The 20832-nt window shown below is 41.4% G+C and overlaps 1 protein-coding gene across 2 annotated transcripts in view; it reads left to right on the top strand.

Moving 5' to 3' along the window:
* Nucleotides 1-20832, top strand: part of Utp4 (UTP4 small subunit processome component) — a 31925-nt gene that overhangs the window by 5799 nt on the left and 5294 nt on the right. For both annotated transcript variants that reach the window (XM_027405928.2, XM_027405929.2), the window contains exons 4-14: nt 186-270; nt 3046-3135; nt 7296-7507; nt 10249-10420; nt 10516-10607; nt 12086-12182; nt 14614-14678; nt 16028-16150; nt 16908-17064; nt 18804-18910; nt 20496-20591. In XM_027405928.2, coding sequence (XP_027261729.1) covers nt 186-270; nt 3046-3135; nt 7296-7507; nt 10249-10420; nt 10516-10607; nt 12086-12182; nt 14614-14678; nt 16028-16150; nt 16908-17064; nt 18804-18910; nt 20496-20591 — 1296 coding nt within the window. The remainder of the gene's footprint in view (nt 1-185; nt 271-3045; nt 3136-7295; nt 7508-10248; nt 10421-10515; nt 10608-12085; nt 12183-14613; nt 14679-16027; nt 16151-16907; nt 17065-18803; nt 18911-20495; nt 20592-20832) is intronic.

Here is a 20832-nt window from a genome sequence, read left to right on the forward strand (position 1 = left end):
AACTCTTTGGGCCTGCTTTCTGACTAGACTATGAAGTCAGCCAGGAGTATACTATCAGTTTCTTGATGGTAGGTTCCCTCCCCTCTCTGACAAGCTGTTTGGTTTGTTTCCATTTTAGAACAAGTGATAGCTTTTAGAGAAGAAACAATGTATTTATTTGTGTATGTCTACCCCTCTCAAAATAGGTTGGTTGTGAAGATGGTTCTGTGAAACTATTTGAGGTCACTCCAGAGAAAATCCAGTTTTCAAGAAATTTTGATCGGCAAAAAAGTAAGGGTTATTTTTTGGTGGGGTGATGAATAGTTTCAACAAGAAGTTGTTTTGTGCCACTAGGAATAGGATATTTTCCTGCTGATATAGGTAATGTTTTGTGTATGTACTATTTTTTTTTTTCTGAGTACAAGGAAAGTTCTAGAAGGCATCTCATTATATAACATAATTGTGATGGCATGGTTAAGTAAAAATACAGAAAATCAAAATAGAAAATTAGTGTTTCTGTGAAAGTCATTATTAGTTATAACGTATGTCTTAGTTAGGGTTTCGGTTGCAACTTGGAGAGGAAAGAGTTTCTTTCAGCTCAGCTCCACAGCACAGTCCATCATCAAAGGTAGTCTCAGAGTAGAAACTCAAGCAGGTCAGGAGCCTGGAGGTCATGGAGGAGTGCTGCTTATTACCTTGCTCAGCCTGCTTTCTTATAGCACCCAGGACCACCAGTGCTGGAGTGGGGCTCCGTCCACACTGATTAAAAATCAAGTAAATGTACCGCAGTTTTGTTCACAGGCCAGCCTGGTTGGGGTATTTTCTCAGTTGAGGTTTTCTATTCCAAAAAGACTGTATATCTTTGTTGAGTTGATGTAAAATCAGCCTGTGCACAACTACAAAAACTCCTGTTTTGTGAAATTTAAATACTTCTATAGAGAGTTTTATTTATTTATTGTGTGTACAGTCTTCTGCCTGCACGCCAAAAGAGAGCAACAGATCATTACATACAGGTGTTTGTGAGCCACCATGTGAGTGCTGGGAATTAAACTGAGGACCTCCGGAAGAGCAGCAAGTTCTCTGAGCCATCTCTCTAGCCCCTGATTTTGTTTTATTTTTTTATCATTAAGTGATGTACTTTTAAGCCGGGTGGTGGTGCATGCTTTAATCCCAGCACTTGGGAGGGAAGCAGAGGCAGGTGGATCTATATGAGTTCAAGACCAGCCTGGTTTACAAGAGCTTGTTCCAGGACAGCTTCCAAAGCCACAGAGAAACCCTGTCTCGAAAAATCCAACAATAGCAACAACAACAAAAAACTGATTTACTTTTTGAAGCTGGTTCTGCTGTGTGGGTTAGTCTGGCCTTAATCTCCCTATTCTCCTGCCTCTATTTCCTGAGATTACAGATCTGTATAAAAGTGCTGTGGTTGCTTTCTTTTCCCCACTTTTTCTGTTTTGTTTTTTGAGATGGTTTCTCTAGCTTTGGAGCCTGACTTGGAACTCGCTCTGTAGACCAGGCTGGCCTCAAATCCACAGAGATCTGCCTGCTTCTGCCTCCTGAGTGCTGGGACTAAAGGCATGTGCCACCAATGCCCAGCTCTTCTGGTTTTTATGAGACAGGTTCTTGAGCTGTAGCCTCCACTTGCCTGTTTAACTGTATAGCGCTGCCTGGCCTTAAACTCATGGCAGTCCTGCCTTAATGGTATGGTTATAGGTGTGTGCCTCTAAACTTTGCTAGCTGTGGTTTTGTTCCTTTGTTTTTCAAGACAGTTTCTCTGTAGTCCTGGCTGTCCTGGAACTACTCTGAAGACCAGGCTGGCCTTGAACTCATAGAGATCACCTGCCTCTGCCTCCCAAGTGCTGGGATTAAAGGCGTAGTCTGCTACCACCACTACCACCACCATCACTACTACCGCCACCACCCAGCTATCTGTGGTTCTTAAGCCTACTAGTCAATTTAAATGTCTTGGGGAGTTCCTGAGCAACTTCTGGTACTTGGGTTCCGAGTTGTATTGGCACTAAGGTGCCGAGCAGGGGTTGACAAGCAGTTTCTGTAAAGTACTGAGCAGACCGGTACTTGAGGCTTGGAAGACAATATATATAGTCTCTGCTAACTCTAGGTATCCACAGAAACAGCCAAAGACAATGCATGAACAGATATGCATGACTATGCTCTGGTAGAACTTGATTTACAAAACCAACAGTGGACTGCAGTTTGTTTGCCTGTTTTGGAGTAGTGAGCATGCAGTGTGCTTTCTGTGTTCTTTAGAAATAGTTTACCACTGTAATCAGATTTTTGTTGTTTCTTGATTGGAAAGATGATACAATACATTTTTGTAGATGTCATAGAGTTACTCTAGTATATGTCAAGTTGACCAAAAAAACCTAACCAGCACAACCACCAAAGAAGCTGGGTGGTGGTGCTGCACACTTTTAGTCCCAGCACTCGGGAGGCAGAGACTGTCGGATCTCTGAGTTCGAGACCAGCATGGTCTACAAGAGCTAGTTCCAGAACAACCTCCAAAAGCCACAGTGAAACCCCGTCTCAGAAAACCTTATTTATGGTTGGTTAACAGCAGGGATCTATTCTGAGAAACAATGTTAAATTGTCTCATCGTGTGAACCTCATCAGGTATGCTTACCCAATCTAAGGTGCCTGATGTCACTGGATGATATGATCGTATGAGGTCACCATCCTGTATTCAGTGCATCCTTGTTTGTAATGTTAATATTTGTGCATGACGGTGAGTATGTTTGGACATTCATACAAGTATGTCTCTTTAATCTCAAGTCTATGTCTGTGCAAGTTGAAATTTTGTTAGGTTACCACAAGATCATTCTCAAAAGAAAGTATTTATTTGCACATTTTCCTCAACTGTTTATACAAATTTTAAAGCAACTTGTCAGTACTCCACTGTGGGTCCCAGGACAGTCTGTCACCTGTGGCGATTGAGGACGCACACTGAGTTACTCTAGCTCTCTGCAGGTAACTGTGGAAGGAATGATGAGTTGGGTTTTGCTGCATATTTGTGTGTCACCCTTCTTTATCACTCTGTTTACTCCTAAGGTCGGATCCTGAGTCTCAGCTGGCATCCTGCTGGTACCCATATTGCAGCTGGCTCCATAGACTACATTAGCGTGTTTGATGTCAAATCAGGTACTTTTTCTATTTAGTACACTTGGGTTGTGGGTGTTGTCAGATTTACATCTCTCAGTTTCCAAGAGCTTAACTTTGTCACACTTTCAGTGGCACAGATGAACTAACTCTCTACATGTTCACCACCTTTCTTTTCCATGTTTTTGTTCTGTGTCTGTGTCTGTGTGTCTGTGTCTGTCTGTCTGTCTGTCTGTCTGTGTTATACGTGTGTTATGCATGCCTCCATAGGTGGTCCTTTATTACTCTCCTTGCTCTTTTTGAGGCACAATGTCTTGTGAAGCCAGGGGTGGAGTATGGTTTTTTGTTTTGTTTTTTGTTGTTTTTTAAACATAGGCTACCAAGAAGCTAGTTGTGGTGATCCTCCAGTCCCCAGCCCCTCCATGCTGGGGTGAGAGGCATGAAGAGACCATGTCCAACCTTTACACAAGACCTAGGATCCAGACTTCTCGAGTTTTTGTTTTGTTTTGTTTTGTTTGTTTGTTTTTTTAACTTGTGTAGTAAGCACTCTTAGCCACCAGGTCATCTCTCCAGCCTCTGATTACCACTGCTGCATTTGGGGATCTTCATTCTTCAGTGGACTACAGCACTTTCTTCATAAGAGAATATTACAGTAACATTTACTCTCAAGTAATATCATATCTAGTGTTTAGTGGTTTAGTAGAAAAAAATGGATCCTAAGGTAGAGAACCATGACTTTTTTCCTGTTCTTGACCTGGAAAATTGGCGATTAGACCCCTTCAGAGGTGAGGTTGCCTTTAACTTGTTAGATGAGCATGTTTGTACATGTAAGATACAGAGACAAGCCAGGCGGTGGTGGCACACTCCTTTAGTCCCAGCTCTCAGGAGGCAAGACAGGTGGATCTCTGTGAGTTCAAGGCCAGCCTGGTCTATCAAGTGAGTTCTTGGACAGCCATAGCTACACAGAGAAACCCCTATCTAAAAAACCAGAAAACAAACAAACAAACAAAAAAGACAAAATGGATTGGACATGTCTGTTTTTCTTTTTCCTCAATGCCTGGCTCATGGGTTTCTTTGTTTTGTGTGCCTTTAGCTACACATACCTATAACCAAAGAATTCCTCAAGGCTTATTACAAAAAGTAGGAATCCCCCCATATGCCTTATCCTCATCCCCAAAATAAACCATTTCAACCCTTACCTGATTCTTTTGGTGTTTATCTCTGCTGTACATACAATTCTAAACTGTGATTTTTTTTTTTTTTTTTTTACATATTATTGACTTCAACATCTGGGTACCTACTGCCGTAGTGTCCATCACAGTCTCCTGATCTATATGCTTATTTGTAACTGGGTTCCCTTCTCTAGTCAGCTGTTTTCATCATGGTCATCTGCACTGCTCCCATAGGAAGTTACTTTTCCTTCCTGTCTGCTTCCTGTTTAATATTCCCTACATTTCTGCCAGTTCGTCCATGAAGTCTTTCAGTTGTATAAATGGGTACAAAAAACACATCTGAGTATTTTGGTGTTTTTGTTTGTTCCTGCCATTTCTGTGTCCTTAAAAATAAGTCTCTTTGTTTTCATTTCTTCTTAGCCACTTGGGCTCTGCTATACAAGTATGAGGTTAGAAGACTGGTGTTGCAGCCTTTCTGGGGTTCCTTTTGCTTCTATGTTATTTAGGATTCTCCCTTTCCCTTGTAGGAAGTCTGCTGCCATTCTGATTATTGACTCTTTGCCTGTGTAGAGAGTTAGCTTTTGTTTGATTTCTAGGACATTTGAGCTTGTGCGTTTTTCCCTTTCCTTTTCCTTTGTGGGAGTTTTCTTTGTTTCTTCGTTGCAGACCCATCCCAGGACCCTTTATGCCCTAGGTGGGCCCTCTGCCTGGAGCCCTATTACACTTAAGCTGAAATTTTGGTTATACGTGTTGATGTGTGAGTCTTGTTTGTTGTGTGTTTGTTTTTTGTTTTTGTTTTTTTGGTTTTTTTCTGTGTCAATGAGTTGTGCTAGATACAGAGGAGATTATTTTGATTCAAACCTGCAGTTTAAGGGGAATTTTTTTTTTCTTCCAAGACAGGTTTCTCTGTGTAGCTTTATAGACCAGGCTGGCCTCGAACTCACAAAGATATATCTGCCTGCCTGTGCCTCCCAAGTGCTGGGATTAAATGTGTGCACTACCACTGCCCAGCTGGGATTTTTTTTTTTTTTTTTTTTTAAGATTTATGTATTTATTATGTCTGTAGTGTTCTGCCTGCAGACCAGAAGATGGCACCAGATCTCATTACAGATGGTTGTGAGCCACCACGTGGTTGCTGGGAATTGAACTCAGGACCCTCTGGAAGAGCAGCCAGTGCTCTGAACTGCTGAGCCATCTCTCCAGCCCTGGGAAATTCTTATAATTACTTTGTCACTCAATTTCTGTTTTACTCTTTCCGGAATTTTGTTACCTCAGTGTTGGGTCTTCTAATTTTCTTGGTCACTCTTATTTTTCATCTTTTTTACTTTTTATTGCTCACTAATGTGTTTGTCCTCTTTATATCTTAATGTTTGTATTGAAATTTTCACTTAACCACCTCCAAAGGCCTTTCTGCTTTTAGTTGCTGGAGCCTATGCCAAGTTTGTGTTCTGTGGTTATGCTTGTGGCCTCTGAGGCTGTTCTTTCTTTGTTTGTGAGAGTTGTAGTTTGTTTTTTGATTGTGTGAGCACATACAGGAACTGGCTAGAGCTGTAGTTAAATGCTGTTGTGGGTGCTGGGACCCAAACTCTAGTCCTGCAAGAGCAGCAACTACTCAACAACTGAGCTATCTCTCCAGTCCACCACTCTGAAGCTGTTGGTGATAATATTTGACAAGTGTTCTGGACCCTCCCTGTCCTACTGTTAATTTGTTTGTTGTTTCTGTCAGTCTGTTCAGTTTCTCTCGTTAGAGGAAGCTTTCTCCACGTGTATACTGTTTGTTCTTGTTCCATCAGTGGGGTTCTTGAGCATGGGCTTCACTGAAGAGTCATCTGGGTGGCCTGTTGGGGAACTTCTACAGTCAGGATCTGAGAATTTTTCTTTTTTCTTCTTGTGTGACTTGGTTCCCAAAAATCAATCAATTAATTGGATTTTGGTGCTGGGGAATCAGATCAACCCAACATTATACATGTCCACCACTGAGCTGACTCTCAGGCTCTTTTTCCATTCTCCTTCCTGGTTGGTACAAGCTTTGCTGCCACTGTTCTGAGAAGAAATATGGTGTTCTTCACATTCCGATAGCAGTTTTCACTTGGCCCTGGTTCCCCCCTGATACCCCTGTCCCACACTCAGTTCCCAAGACCTTTTTTGTAAGATTCTCTGCTTGCTCAGGAGATTGATACCTCAAAGGGCCTGCAGAGTTTTGTTTGGTTTTGGTTTTGGTTTTGCTGTGTAGCTTTGGAGCCTGTCCTAGAACTTGCTCTATAGATCAGGCTGGCCTTGAGCTCACCGCCTGCCTCTGCCTCCCAAGTGTTGGGATTAAAAGCATGCTCCATCATCACGCAGTGGGTTAACTGTCAACCATCCCCTCCTTGGAGGCCCCTCATCCTCTGAAGTACTACTGCAGGTCAGCTCCTGAGGGTTCCACGTGTGAATCAGGTGGCTTCTCGGTTTTCCTTAAGGTTAACCTGTGTCTTAGTTTCAGGGCTCTACTTAGTTACCACCCCCTGAGATTTTGTTCCTGTTTTCTTTTCTCCCTTTCCTGTAAACAGTATGGGAAAGACCAGAGTATAATGTGTATATGCAATGTGCCAGTTTTTTTTGTTTGTTTGTTTTGTTTTAAGATTTTATTTATTTATTATGTATACAGCATTCTGCTTCCATGTAAATCTGCACACCAGAAGAGGGCACCAGATCTCATAATGGATGGTTGTGAGCCACCATGTGGTGGCTGGGAATTGAACTCAGGACCTCTGGAAGAGCAGTCAGTGCTCTTAACCTCTGAGCCATCTCTCCAGCCCCTACAGTGTGCCAGCTTTTAAGTGAATATTGTACCTTTCCATTTCACTTCCCTCTCACCTCACTGTTTTTCTCTTCAGGTACCCATTTTGGAGTTTTAAAACAGTTCAACACAGCTGCCATTTACTGGCTAGCTATGTGAAGGCATCTAACTTACCACATTATGCTTGTCCATGCAGTTTTGGGAAACTGAAACTAAACACCATCTACATGTGTACCTTTCTTTTTTTGCAGGGAGCATTATTCGTAAGATGGTTTTAGACAGGCAACACCTGGGAGTGACAAAGTCAAGGTGTATCGTGTGGGGTGTTGCCTTCTTGTCTGACGGCACTGTCATAAGTGTGGACTCTGTTGGAAAGGTGCAGTTATGGGACTCAGCGACTGGGACACTTGTTAAGAGCCATCTCATCGCAAATGCTGACGTACAGTCTATTGCTGTCGCTGATGTAAGTGTAGTCCCACTCCAGGTAGTCCCTGAACTTATGATCCTCCTGGTCAGCCTCTTGAGTAGCTAGGATTACAGCCTTGTGTCACCAAGCCCAGCTTCCTAGTCAGTCTTTGGGTCTATCTTTTCCCCTATACTGCTAATGTGCTTTAGAAGAGTTTTCTCACAGCTAACATGTTTCTTATTTAAATCTATTTTGGGTATTTCATTTCTTGTCCTGAACATAGTTTGTATATAGTCACCTAATGGCAGGAACACATTCTGAGAAGTCCATCAGTAGGTGAATTCAACATTGTATGAACTTCATAGAGTATTCTTATGTAAACAGGTAGTAGGGAAAGCTACAACATTGCATACCTAATGTGCCAATTGTATGTGCTTTTCTTTTACACAACTGGCAGCAGATAAATTTAACTCCTTCTAAACTATGTAAGCACTGATCTAGCACCTACCTCATTCTTTAATAGAAATGTCTAACTTCATAAAGATGTTGTTGCTAGGCTAGAAAGGCGGCTTTCTTGGTGGCATTTGCCACCAAGGAGAGAACCAGCCCCGAAAAGTTGTCATCTGACCTCCACACAAACACATGTGTGTCTGTATACACATACAAAACAAATAAATAAATTTGTTTTTTAAAGATGATATGCCAGATAATAGTGTTGCGCGCCTTTAATCCCAGTACATGGGAGGCAGAGACAGGTGGATCTCTATGAGTTCCTGGTCTATAGAGCTGGTTCCAGAACAGCCAGGGCTACACAAAGCAACCCTGTTTCCAAAAACCAAAAAGAAAAAAATAAGAATAATACTAAGGAAATTTATGTTTTATATAATAAAAATACCAAGTGTCTTATGTCAAACTGTAAGACATTTTTGTTTTTGTTTGTATTTTAAAAGTTATAGCCAGGCAAAGAAATCCTGATGCATAGCCTGGTGTTGGTGGCACACGCCTTTAATCCCAGCATTCGGGAGGCAGAGGCAGGTGGATCTCTGTGAGTTCGAGGCCAGCCTGGTCTCCAGAGCGAGTGCCAGGATAGGCTCCAAAGCTACACAGAGAAACCCTGTCTGGAAAAACCAAAAAAAAAAAAAAAAAAAAAAAAGAAACCCCTGGGATTTTGTTTTTTACTTTTTTGTTGTTGTGGTTTTTTAATGGAGTGTGCTGGATGTCTCTACAATTTTTTTCAAATGGCTGCAGAACCTGGAAAAGCTGTTGCTGCGCTATTGATTCATAACATACTGCTATTATTGGTCTTTTTTAAATATATATACATACATACATATACATATATAATTTGAATTTTTGGAAACTTTAGCTGTGCTGTCAACTTTGGAAAAAAGTATCCCAGTTTACCGTGTTGAGTTGGCATTGTACAGAAATTAACAGCCATATTGTTCTAGAAATGTTGAACTTAATTTTTTTCCTTTTGTACAGGGGGTAACGCACTGTATTAAATATGTAAGGTCTTATCTACGTGGGTTTGATTACAAAATCTAATAAACTATTAGATTATATGTATGTTGTTTTTGTTGGGCTTTTTTGTTTTATTTTTCAAGATAGAGTTTCTTTGTGTAGTCCTGACTGTCCTGGAACTCACTTTATAGACCAGACTGGCTTCAAACTCAGAGATTTGCCTCTGCCTCCCAAGTGCTGGGAGTAAAGGCATGAGCCACCGCTGCCCAACTCTTTAATGTGCCTGCATGTGTCTGTTGGATCCCTGTTAGCTGCCATGTGAGTGCTGGTAATTAAACCTGGGTCCTCTGGAAGAACAGCTAGTGCTCTTAACTGCTGATTCATCTCTCCAATCCTGTTTTTGTTTTTTTGATTGTGTGCAGGTATAGGTATGTGCACTGGAGTGTAGAGGTCAGAAGCTTCAGATCCCTTTGGAGCAGGAGTTATAGGAGGTTGTAAGCTGTATTATATTACATGTGTGCTGGGAACTGATGAAAGCAATAGTGCCCCTAACTGCTGAACCATCTTTCCAGCCCTGTTATTTTTTGTTGTTGTTTTTAGATTGGGGATTTTGTTTGTTTGTTTGTTTGTTTTTCCAGACAGGGTTTCTCTGTAGCTTTGGAGCCTGTCCTGGAACTCACTTTGTAGGCCAGGCTAGCCTCAAACTCACAGAGATCTGCCTTCTCTGCCTTTTGAGTGCTGGGATTAAAGGTGTGTGACACCACCACCCTGCCAAACCCTGTGATTCTTAAAATCTTACAGCAGAATAGAAGTTTACCACAGAGTACAATTTAAAGGTGTGTTTTATACCAGCATCACTGTAAATTGTTAGTAATGTTTTGTGCTACATTTTGACAGCTATGGTATTACTAGATAATAGGAACTTTTGGTTCATTAGACTTTTCATGGTCCGTATATTTGGTTTGTCATTGAATGTGTAGCTAATTGAATGCTAATTGTTAACTTTGTCCGCAGGGGGCGATTACTGCCTTTGTGTGAGCTTTCTCCTCTGATGGAACTGCCTTACCTTGGGTACCCCCACCCACCACAAGGTTTCTCTGTGTAGCCTTGGCTACCCTAGAACTTGATTTGTAGACTGGGATGGTCTTGAACTCTCAGAGATCCACCTGGGTGCTGGGATTAAAGGCGTGCAACACCTTGCCAGGCAGGAACCTCCTTTCTAATTCAGGACATGAGTTTGTCTCCCCTGAGCTGCCCAGATAGAAATCCTGAAGGAATATTTTTCCATCTGAACCCTGTTATGTTGACATCTACCCCCTCATTTAATTTCTCAGCAAGAAGACAGTTTTGTGGTGGGTACAGCCGAAGGCACAGTATTCCATTTTCAGCTGGTCTCCGTGACTTCCAACAGCAGTGAGAAGCAGTGGGTACGGACCAAACCATTCCAGCATCACACTCACGATGTACGCACTGTGGCCCACAGCCCAACAGCTCTGATATCAGGAGGTAGGTCCTCCCCCAGCCAGCTGCTCTTTACTCTGCCCAGCTCTGGCTGTTTTCTTTTCATGAAGGATTTTTCTCATTGATTGCCTTTGTTTCAGGCACTGACACTCACCTTGTTATTCGTCCTCTCATGGAGAAAGTAGAGGTGAAGAATTATGATGCTGCCCTCCGAAAAATCACTTTTCCCCATGTGAGTATCCCCTCTTGCCCTCAGCATCTCCCCATCCGTCTATCCAGTCAGCCTGAACACAGCTCATGCTATCTAAAGCTCTCTCCATTCTTTTCTGAGTCAAGCTCCCTCGAGTACATGTGCTCTGCATATATGCATATTGTGATAATGAGGTAGAGCCAGCTTAGGTGTTGGGGAGGTCTCTCAACTTATCGGGAATGGTACCATTTACCTTGAAAGGACACTACAAACCTAACTTCTCCACCTGAATAATAGAGCCCACCCTGAAAAACAAGCGAACAAAACTCCTATTAAGTACAGTCGTTAAGGGGAGCCATCTCCAGCCCCACCTCTCTCAACTTTAAAAACAAGATCTCACTTTGTAGCACTGGCTGGCTTTGAACACCTTGTGTAGACCAGACTAGTCTTGAACTCACCAGCCATCAGGAGCCTCATTATCTTTTGAATTGAGTCATTTCTGTGCTGCCACTATCCTACTTTGGATCAGTGTCTTTTCCCATAAATTCCTTTTCAATGACTTTTTTTAGTGGTTTCCTTTTTTTTGTTTGTTTCTGAGACAGGATTTCTGTGTATAGCTCTGGCTATCCTGAAACTCATTGTGTAGACCAGGCTGGCCCAGGACTCGAGAGATTTGCTTGCCTTTGCCTCCCAAGTGCTGTGATTAAAAGCATGTGCCACTGTGACCAGGTCCCTTATCTCCTTTTAGTAACATCTGTGTTGTTCTACTACCCTGTTCTCTGTTGGTCTTTTTAAAAGCTCCTCATTCATTCCTCTAATTCAGAAAGCCTTTAGGTGCTATTGTTGTCTTCAACATAGAGCTCTAAATTCTTCATGTGGCTCTAGAACTCTGTGTTGATCTTGGACTGGCCCATCTCCCTGTCCTTTCTATTCTGAAAGTCTCTTTCCTCAGCGCTTTTGCATTTGGCCTGATCTGCATGCCCTTCCATCCCTGGAACTTCTTACCCTGCCTTCTCTGTTTGACCAATCTTTACCAGTGAGCCTCATCTGATCTATCCGTTCCACAGATAGGTGTCCTTTCTGCTTGTCCTGTGTTTATCCATGTTTAAACTTGTGGCATACTGTGGCATGACTGCCTGTCTATGACATTCTTTAGAAGCATCTTGAGATGAGTGGCTATTTCTGTTAACATTGTGTTCTCAAATCCTAGGGCAGTGGCTAGACTGTGGTAGGATCTAGGATATATCTATGAAATAAATCGATTTTTTTTTTTTATTTGTTTTTAGACTGGGTCTCACTATTGTAGCCCAGTCTGTCTTGGAATTCTCTATGTAGACTGGCCTTGAACTCACAGAGATTCACTTACCTCTGCCTCCCAAGGGCTGGCCACCATGCCTGGCCAATCAAATGGATTTCAGCAGTAGAGAAGGGGCTGTGTTGGGATGCTGCTGTTGCCTCTGGAACTGAAGCAGCAGATAACCAGGTTGGCCTATTTCTGAGTTTTCAATTTTTGGATGCAGCGACGTCTCATTTCCTGTTCGAAAAGAAGGCAGCTTCTCCTCTTCCAGTTTGCTCATCACTTGGAACTTTGGAGACTAGGATCTACACTTGCAACAGGTAAGTGGGAAGGAAGGTTTGTGTGTATGTTTTTGTTGGTTTTGTTTCCTTTGTTTGTTTTGAAATTTAGTTTTAAAACCTGGCAAATTTTCAAAAATAGAAGGTGGGGGGGGTGCCAAGACAGGCTGGTATACCCCTCAAAAGTAGAATGCCTGCCTGGGAGCACAGTCCCCAGGGTTGAATCACAGTGTTATCCAAAACATCCACACGGAAGAAGTTGAGAAGCTAACCATAGTAGTATACACCATTAATCCCAGCACATGGGAGGTGAAGACGTGAGCCAAGAAAAGAAAACTGGAAAGAAAATGCAAAATATCAAAATTGTGGTTGAAATTGGCCTGTAGAAGGGGCTGGAGAGATGGCTCAGAGGTTAAGAGCACTGACTGCTCTTCCAGAGGTCCTGAGTGCAATTCCCAGCAACCACATGGTGGCTCACAACCATCTGTAATGAGATCTGCTGCCCTCTTCTAGTGTGCAGATATACATGGAAGCAGAATGTTGTATACATGAAAAATAAAATCTTGGAAGGAAGGAAGGAAGGAAGGAAGGAAGGAAGGAAGGAAGGAAGGAAATGGCCTGTGGAAAATAAGTCAGGCATGGTAGCAAATACCTGAGTGGAAATAAGGCAGTCAGAAGTTCAGGACCAGGGAGGCAGAGACAAGAGGAACCCTGGACCTGGCTGGTCAGCCAGTCTGGCCTAATTGGTGATCTTCTAATTCAGTGAAAGACCCTATCTCACAAAAAAGAAGTGGAGCTGGCCATGATGGTGTACACCTTTAGTCCCAGTCCCAATAGTCTTCCTTTTGTGCCAGTGCTTAGGAAGGAAAGGCAGGGAGATCTCTAATTTCAAGGCCAGCCTGGTTTTCATAGAGTTTCAGGCCAGCCAGAGTTACATAGTCATACCCGCTCTGAAAAAAATAAAGTGGGGCGCAATTGAGGAAGCACCTAATGCCTACATCTGATGTCTGTGGGGAATTATGATCTTCCCATATACAAGAAAAACATTACTGAACGTTAAAATGTTTTGATTTTCTGAAATAGGATCTCACTGCAGTTGGGGTTGGCCTTGAAATTAGCAATCCTAAATGATAAGATTATAATCATGAGCCACGGTGTGGCTCATGACTATATGGCTAAATGACAGCCATTTAGCCACTGTCTAAAATCTTAAGCCAGCTACTGATTTTTTGTTTGGTTTTGGTTTTTTGTTTGTTTTTTGTGCTGTCCTAGAACTCAATTTCTAGACCAGGTTGGCTTCAAAGTCAGAGATCTATCTGCATGTACTTTTTTTTTTTTTTTTTTTTTTAAGATTTTATTTATTATGTATGCAACATTCTGCTTCCATATGTATCTGCATACCAGAAGAGGGCACCAGATCTCATAACAGATGGTTGTGAGCCACCATGTGGTTCTGGGAGTTGAACTCAGGACCTCTGGAAGAGCAGTAAGTGCTCTTAACCTCTAAGCCATTTCTCCAGCCCCAAAACTCTTATATTTTGGTCGTGAGCCTAGCCTTTAATGGCTAAGTTCTCTCCAGCCCCCTGGAACTCACTTTGTAGACCAGGCTAGCCTTGAACTCAGTGAGATCTGCCTGCCTCTGCCTCCTGGGTGCTCTGGGATTAAAGGTGTGCTCTACCACCAACAAGCCTTAATGTTTCTTAAGATTAAGTTCATTGGTGGCACATGTCTTTAATCCCAGTACTCAGGAGGCAATTGCAGGAACTCTCTGTGAGTTCTTGGGTAGCCAGGAATACACAGGGAAACCCTGTCTCCAGAACATAAACACACACCCTAAAAAAAGTTTGAACTTCTTTATGATGCATGCAGGAGGTTGTAGAATCATACTTTGCTGTGGCTGATTGATGTAAAAGCAGGCTATTGAAAAATGAGAAAATAGGGCTGGAGAGATGGCTCTTCCAAAGGTCTTGAGTTCAGTTTCCAGCAGCCACATGGTAGCTCACAACCATCTATAATTAGATCTGGTGCCTTCTTCTGACCTTCGGACACACATGAAGGCAGAACACTGTATATATAATAAATAAATCTTTAAAGAAAAAAAGAAGAAAGAAAAGGTTTTTAAAAATTGAGAAGATAGAATGAAACGTAGTGGCAGTCCTGCATGTAAACAAAGGCCATGTGGCTCTGGAATGAGTAACCAGTTTAAGAATTGTTTGAATTCTCTTTAGAATGTATTAAAATCTGCCTCTGTATACCTGCATGTCTGTGGGGTGAAGCTGTGGCAGACTGCGCCTTACCTTAGAGTCGAATTCCCTTTGCTGCTCTTCAGGTGGCGCTTCAGATTGTGACCACGCAATTGGGGAAACCAGATTTCCCACTGTAGAAATTCTGTCACTCGGAGTTGACTTTAAATGGAAAAAATGCACAAATTTTCTTTTGACAAGAAAAAACTCAGGGAAGTTTCTGTTTTTAGGCAAGAACGGAGATACTCTTCCACTCTCTAAAAATGCAGACCATCTACTGCACCTCAAGACAAAGGTAGGGAAGTTTTTGCTCCTGCCCACAGTCCAGAACTCTTCTCCATTCTGAATCTTGAGTGTCACCTAGTCCAAAGCCCAAAATTAGTCATTTTACTTGAAGGATTGTGACATCTGTGTTTATGTTAGATATTGAGAATTTGAGAAGAGAGTGTAGGAAATTGTGTTTTTTTTCTTTTTTATATATAAAAATAGCATGTGAGCTTTTAATAATTAAGATGGTGAAAAGTTGTGTAATCAAATTGAGCTTTAAGCTTGCCCCACATCGAAAGGTTCCACTGTTCAGGGATAATCACTTCCACAGTTTCTTGTATGTCTTCCCAGGAAAACAAAAGAACTTGTGCTTGTTTGTATGTGTACGTTTCCTTTTTATATTAGCAACGTACCATGTAAATTGCTTGAATCATTTGATCTTTTATAAAAATGTCTTTTAGCTGTTCATAGTAATCCTACTTGTAATCCTAGTACTTGGGACATGGAAGCAGGAAGTTTAGGAGTTCAAGGTCATTTTGGTTAGTAGGGAATTTGAAACCACAATGGACTGAGTTAAATCCTGTCTCAAAAATTAATTAATTGATTAATTAATTAATTAAGAAAAACTAAAGATTTTGGTCATTTGTGGTTGTAAGTTCCAACACTAAGGAGACTCAGGAAAAAGAGGTTTGCCCTGAGTCTGAAGTCAGCCATGGCTAGGCTATGAAGAGAGACCCTGCCACCCCTCCCCTCCAAAAAAGGACTTTGAGAAGAAGCATCCTGTGAAGTTCCCACCCCCCACCTCAGCTTCCTTGGTGCTGGAATCACAGATATGTATCTCCATACACGGCTTTATTTTTAATTCTATATAAACATTACTCTGCATTTTTCTTCCTCTCATTTTTTTTTCTTGGAAATCTTTTGGGGCTGAGGTTTTAGGGCAGGTTTTCCTCTGTGTAGGCCTGGTTTTCCTGGCACCTGAGTTCTAGGATTAAAGGTGTTCGCCACCACCCCAGCTCTTAGAGTTCTTAATGTAGGTCATCATGGACAGAACACAAAATCAGCACTCCCAGTCATCTGTCCTCAGCTTTTGCATTAACGCCTTCCTGCTCGTGTTTCTGAGGGTCTCTCTGCATTACTCAAAACAATTGCAATTATCTGTAGACCTATGTTGGGCTTGGAAATCAGAGCACACCAGTGAAGTGTTAAGATTATGTGTGGGCATTTGTAGAAAGGTCAAAGCATAGGAACCTGGTGACAAGAAGCTTTGCCAGACTTGATGGTTAAACTCTTGTGAGCCCAGTTTGGTGTTTTGTTTGTTTGTTTGAGTTTTTTTTTTTTTTTTTTTTTATTCATGTTGGTTTCTCCAATTGCCAGGGTCCTGAGAACATTATCTGCAGTTGTGTTTCCCAGTGTGGAAGTTGGATAGCCTATTCTACAGCATCTCGGTTTTTTCTCTATCGATTGAAATATGAACATGACAACATAAGCCTCCAAAGAGTAAGTAAGGGTAGAGTGTGTTCCTGTAAAAGAAGAAACTTCCTAAATGTGTAATTTTGTTTGAAGTGGAAATGAGTTGGATAAGAATCCTTATTAAGGTCTGGAGAGATGGCTCAGCAGTCAAGAGCTCTTAACCTCTAAGCCATCTCTCCAGGCCCCAGCTTTGTTTTCAAATTTTATAGAAGGCCCTAAGTTCAATCTTCAGCAGCACCACTGCATTGTTAAATATTTGTTTACTTTTGTTATTATTTTATTTAATTTTTATACACTTTTAATTACATTCCTTTCCTCCCTCCATTCCCCAAGATCTTTTCCCTCTAACCCTATTCATACCCCTCCACTCTCAAATAGGTAGCCTCTTTTATTATTTGTGTGTGTGCGAGAGTGCCTGCACATGCACATGTGTATGCAAATATATAAATACAGCCTGCTGAGTCTGTTTTTGTTGTTAATGTGTGTTATGATTTTTAGGGTTGATAAATCTATTAAATACATAAAAAGAAAAAGAAATAGGGAAACATTCCTAGCAAAAAAGGGTATTTTATTCCCATTTTAAGTTATTTCCATGGTGGAGAATTGAGCTGTTGTCATCTGGATGAAGAGAAGGTTAGATAGGTAATAGGAAGCATGGCAGTGTTCTAGGCCCTCTGTTGTCCTTGCTTGGGAATTCCAAGAGTTAATGTAACTGAAGCCTAGCTGTGTCAGGTTGTGGTGTGCTGATTTCTGTCACTGGCTTTCACTGTTGATTTATCCAAAGGTTTCCAAAATGCCAGCATTCCTTCGCTCTGCCCTCCATATTTTGTTTTCTGAAGATTCAACAAAGCTCTTTGTGGCATCAAATCAAGGGTCTCTGCATATCATCCATCTGCTGGAAGGAAGCTTCAAGCACTTGCATACTTTCCAGCCTCCATCAGGTGGGATTTCTATCTGGACAGGAGCTGCTCAGTGTCTCTGGTGACTTTTTCCTCTTTAGACCCCAGTTCCGGGGTGCCCGCCATTCTTCTCACCTTGCAGATATTCACATGTTTGCCATTTAAAGTAGGAGGAGATATCTGGCAGATGAAGACTCTCGATGAGGTCTAAAATGTTCCTCACACCTACTCCTTTCTCACTGGGTTTTTGATTCCTTATTTGGGCCAGAGAAGTTTAATCATCCTTAGTTTTGTTAGCTATGTTTGGAAGAAAGTGAAAGTCACCAGCAATCCTGACACCTAATAACTCCCCTTAGTGTTTTGGTGTTTTCTGATGTAACTGTGTAGTGATTTTGTGAACATGCTACTTTTTGTTGTTTGCTTCTATGAGATGTTTATATAAGATGAAAATATTGTTTTGGATATAGTTTTTCTGAGGTCATTTGTACTTGTGACTGTTCTGCATTGTTCCATGAGAGCATAAGATTACCTCAGTAAGTAACTAAATATACTAGCTAATGCTGACCTCAGCTTCTCATCCAGTTTACTATGTTGGTAGTTGGATACATTTCATGATCCTGTCCCTTGTCCCTTGCCCTAGCGTTTAGTGACCTCATTACTTACCATTTTAGACTCCTATCAGCCTGGATTGTGAACATTAATATTAACTCTTTGAAAAGCTACTCCAGGCCAGGTGTGGTGGTACACAACTTTAGTACTAGCACTTGGGAGGCAGAGGCAAGCCCCTGTGAGTTTTGAGACCAACCTGATCTACAGAGTGAGTTCCATGATAGCCAGGGCTACATAGAGAGGCCCTGTGTCATATCCCCCCTCCCTAAAAAAGAAAAGAAAAAAGCTGCTTCAGAAGCATTTAAAAGAAACCTGTCATTTAGGAGTCAGATGAATTAAACCAATGGTATTTTTTACAAATCTTAGACTATCTTGCCCTTACCATCTTTATCTATCCTACAACAGATGGTTTATGACTTGTTGTAAAGCTTTTTTCGTTATTTGGGATTGTTAAATATAACACATATATTAGCATATAATATTGATGTCTAAATTTATTCTACATATTCATGTTACAAATTGATTCAAAGCCCTTTGACAGAGGTGTCTGATCCTTGCCCTATAGTGTTAAGCACATAGCAGGCACTCAATAAATTAAATATGTGCTTCAAGTGTGTTAAACTTGCTGTGTCCATAGCTATAATTTTCAAACATTAAGTAGGAAAAAATAGATTAAAATAATTAGCTTAAGGTATGATTTTAGTGATCTACTCAAGTCTGAACCAGTGATGCCTCTAGTTTTAACTTTCTGGCCTCTCTTCACATGAGGGGCAATGTTTTTATTTTCCATTTATTTATCTATTTATTTATTTGCACCATATCTCATGTAGACCTAACTGGCCTGAAAGTTGCTATGTAGACCAGGCTCTCCTTGAACTCATATTCTCTGCCTCCTGCATCCTGGTATTAAAAGCTTGTGCCACCCATGCCCAACAATAATTAATTTGGGAGAATGAGGCACATGGAAACTAAATTTAAGGCTGTCTTGGGCTGCAAAAGTAATTCCTGTCTCAAAAAAATTAAAAATAGGTTAACATTTAGGATTTGCAAAACTCCAGTAAGATCTATAAATGACTTATAGCCATGTGGGTATCATTGGTTTCTGCATGATCTCCAAGGTAGGGCAGGTTGTGGGTGCCTAATCCAAAAACTTGTTTCTTTGGTCGTCACAGGGACAGTGGAAGCCATGTGTCTTTTGGCAGTCAGTCCAGATGGGAATTGGCTAGCTGCATCAGGTACCAGTGCTGGAGTCCACGTGTATGATCTGAATCATCTAAAGGTGAGCATCAGATTTCATAGCAGTTTGAGTCTTACAGGAAAGCTGCTAGTCATGTTAAGATTGAAGGCTAGAGCCTCATGTTGGTGGCGCACACCTTTAATCACAGCACTCGGGAGACAGAGGCAGGCCGATCTCTGGGGGTTCAAGGCCAGCTTGGTCTACAGAGCGAGTGCCAGGATAGTCTCCAAAGCTACACAGAGAAACCCTGTCTTGAAAAACAAACTTTGAAGGCTAATTGGAGTGACCTGGAAATTTACTGGACTTTTCTTTTAAAGTAGGAATTTCTCCTGCTTTAGATTACTGTTTTAGAATTCTATAGACCCTCAAAGCTGTACTACCATAATATTAAAATCACAAAATATTAAAATTAAAGAATGGTGTGAGCTATACTTAAAGTTAAAATTAGGGATTTATGAATGATGAACCCATTTCCTGGCTAGAGATATAGCTCATTGGTAGAGTACTTGCCTAACATTCGTGACACCCTAAGGTCAATCCCCAGTGTCACAAAGCAGACAAATAACAAAATGATAAAAAAACAAAAATACCCAGGTGTCTGCTTTGAGGAGGGAGAGGAAATTTTGCTACATAGATACAGAGCTGGAGAACATAACAGGTTTCTTTTTACCACTTGCCTATAAATTCAGTGCGGTTTTAAATTAGGTAGAACCAGACATTTGGGGAGGAAATTACAGCATAGTTGGGGAATCCTTCTGACAGATGAGTAATAATACTACCAGCTATATGTTGTCGTATATCACAGTTCTGTCCCTAGCACTGACAAAAAGAATGTTTCTGTATAGTGCCTGCATGCCTTATAGTTGAACCCAATTGTCCATTCTTAGGCCGTAATATGTTTTTTTAGGCCCAGTGTAGAGATCTGTGTCTGCTCAGTACAATGGTATATTTGAGTGATTAATATTGTCATGGTTACTCAGAGAAAACTGTTCTTGAAGTTTTCTGGAAATGCTCGATTTTGAAAGAAGTTAAGCCTAATTAGTTTGTTTCTTTGAGAAAGGTTCTCACTGGCATGGAACTCACTATGTAGACCAGGCTGACCTCAACCTCAAAGATCCTTCTGCCTCTGCCTTCCAGAGTAGGGGAATCAAAGGCATTGACCAACACACCCAGCCAACCTTTTTTTTTTTTTTTTTTTTTCTTTTTTTTAATGAAATTAAAGGTCTTTGTTATTGAAATACCTGACCTTCTATAGAATGCTTTTGAGTTCCAGAGAACCTTATTTCAAACAACTGACTTAGGCTTGGGGTTTAGTGCAGTAGTAGAGTACATGTTTCGGATCTACAAGGCTCTGAATTCAAAGCCTAGTATCAGAAGGTAACAAAACAATAATAAACTAACAACTGACATCTAGCTTTGTATGAGTGGGTGGGTGGGTGGGTGGGTGGATGGGTGTGGGTGCTGGTTGGTTTGGAGATAGGTTCTCACTCTGTAGACCTGGAACTGGCAGAGCCTGCCTCTGTCTCTGAAGTGCTGTGATTAAAGTTACACAGCAGCACGTCCAGCTCATCTAACCTTTCTTGAAGGAAGATGTCCTATAGCATTGTCCCTTGTCTTTTTTTCCCAGCTTCACTGCACAGTACCTGCTTACAACTTTCCAGTGACTGCTCTGGCCATCGCCCCCAATACCAACAATCTTGTCATTGCCCATTCTGACCAACAGGTAAGAGATTCTAGTGCTTGCCAGTTCCTTCTGCTAGATAGTAACCTGAGATGATGGGCAGTTTGGAGTAACTTTCCCTTGCAGATGGTGGAGGATACATAGGCAAGTTTGTTTTGTGCGAGCAAAACTTCCATATGTGGTGTGTGCCCAACATGGGCCAGCAGTACCCATTTGTTAGATGAAGCACAATTTACAGTGCAGTTCTACAGCTAACAAGCAAAAAGTGATGGAAGAATTTTGA

Source organism: Cricetulus griseus, chromosome 3 (assembly GCF_003668045.3).
Source record: "Cricetulus griseus strain 17A/GY chromosome 3, alternate assembly CriGri-PICRH-1.0, whole genome shotgun sequence".
Classification (NCBI taxonomy): domain Eukaryota; kingdom Metazoa; phylum Chordata; class Mammalia; order Rodentia; family Cricetidae; genus Cricetulus; species Cricetulus griseus.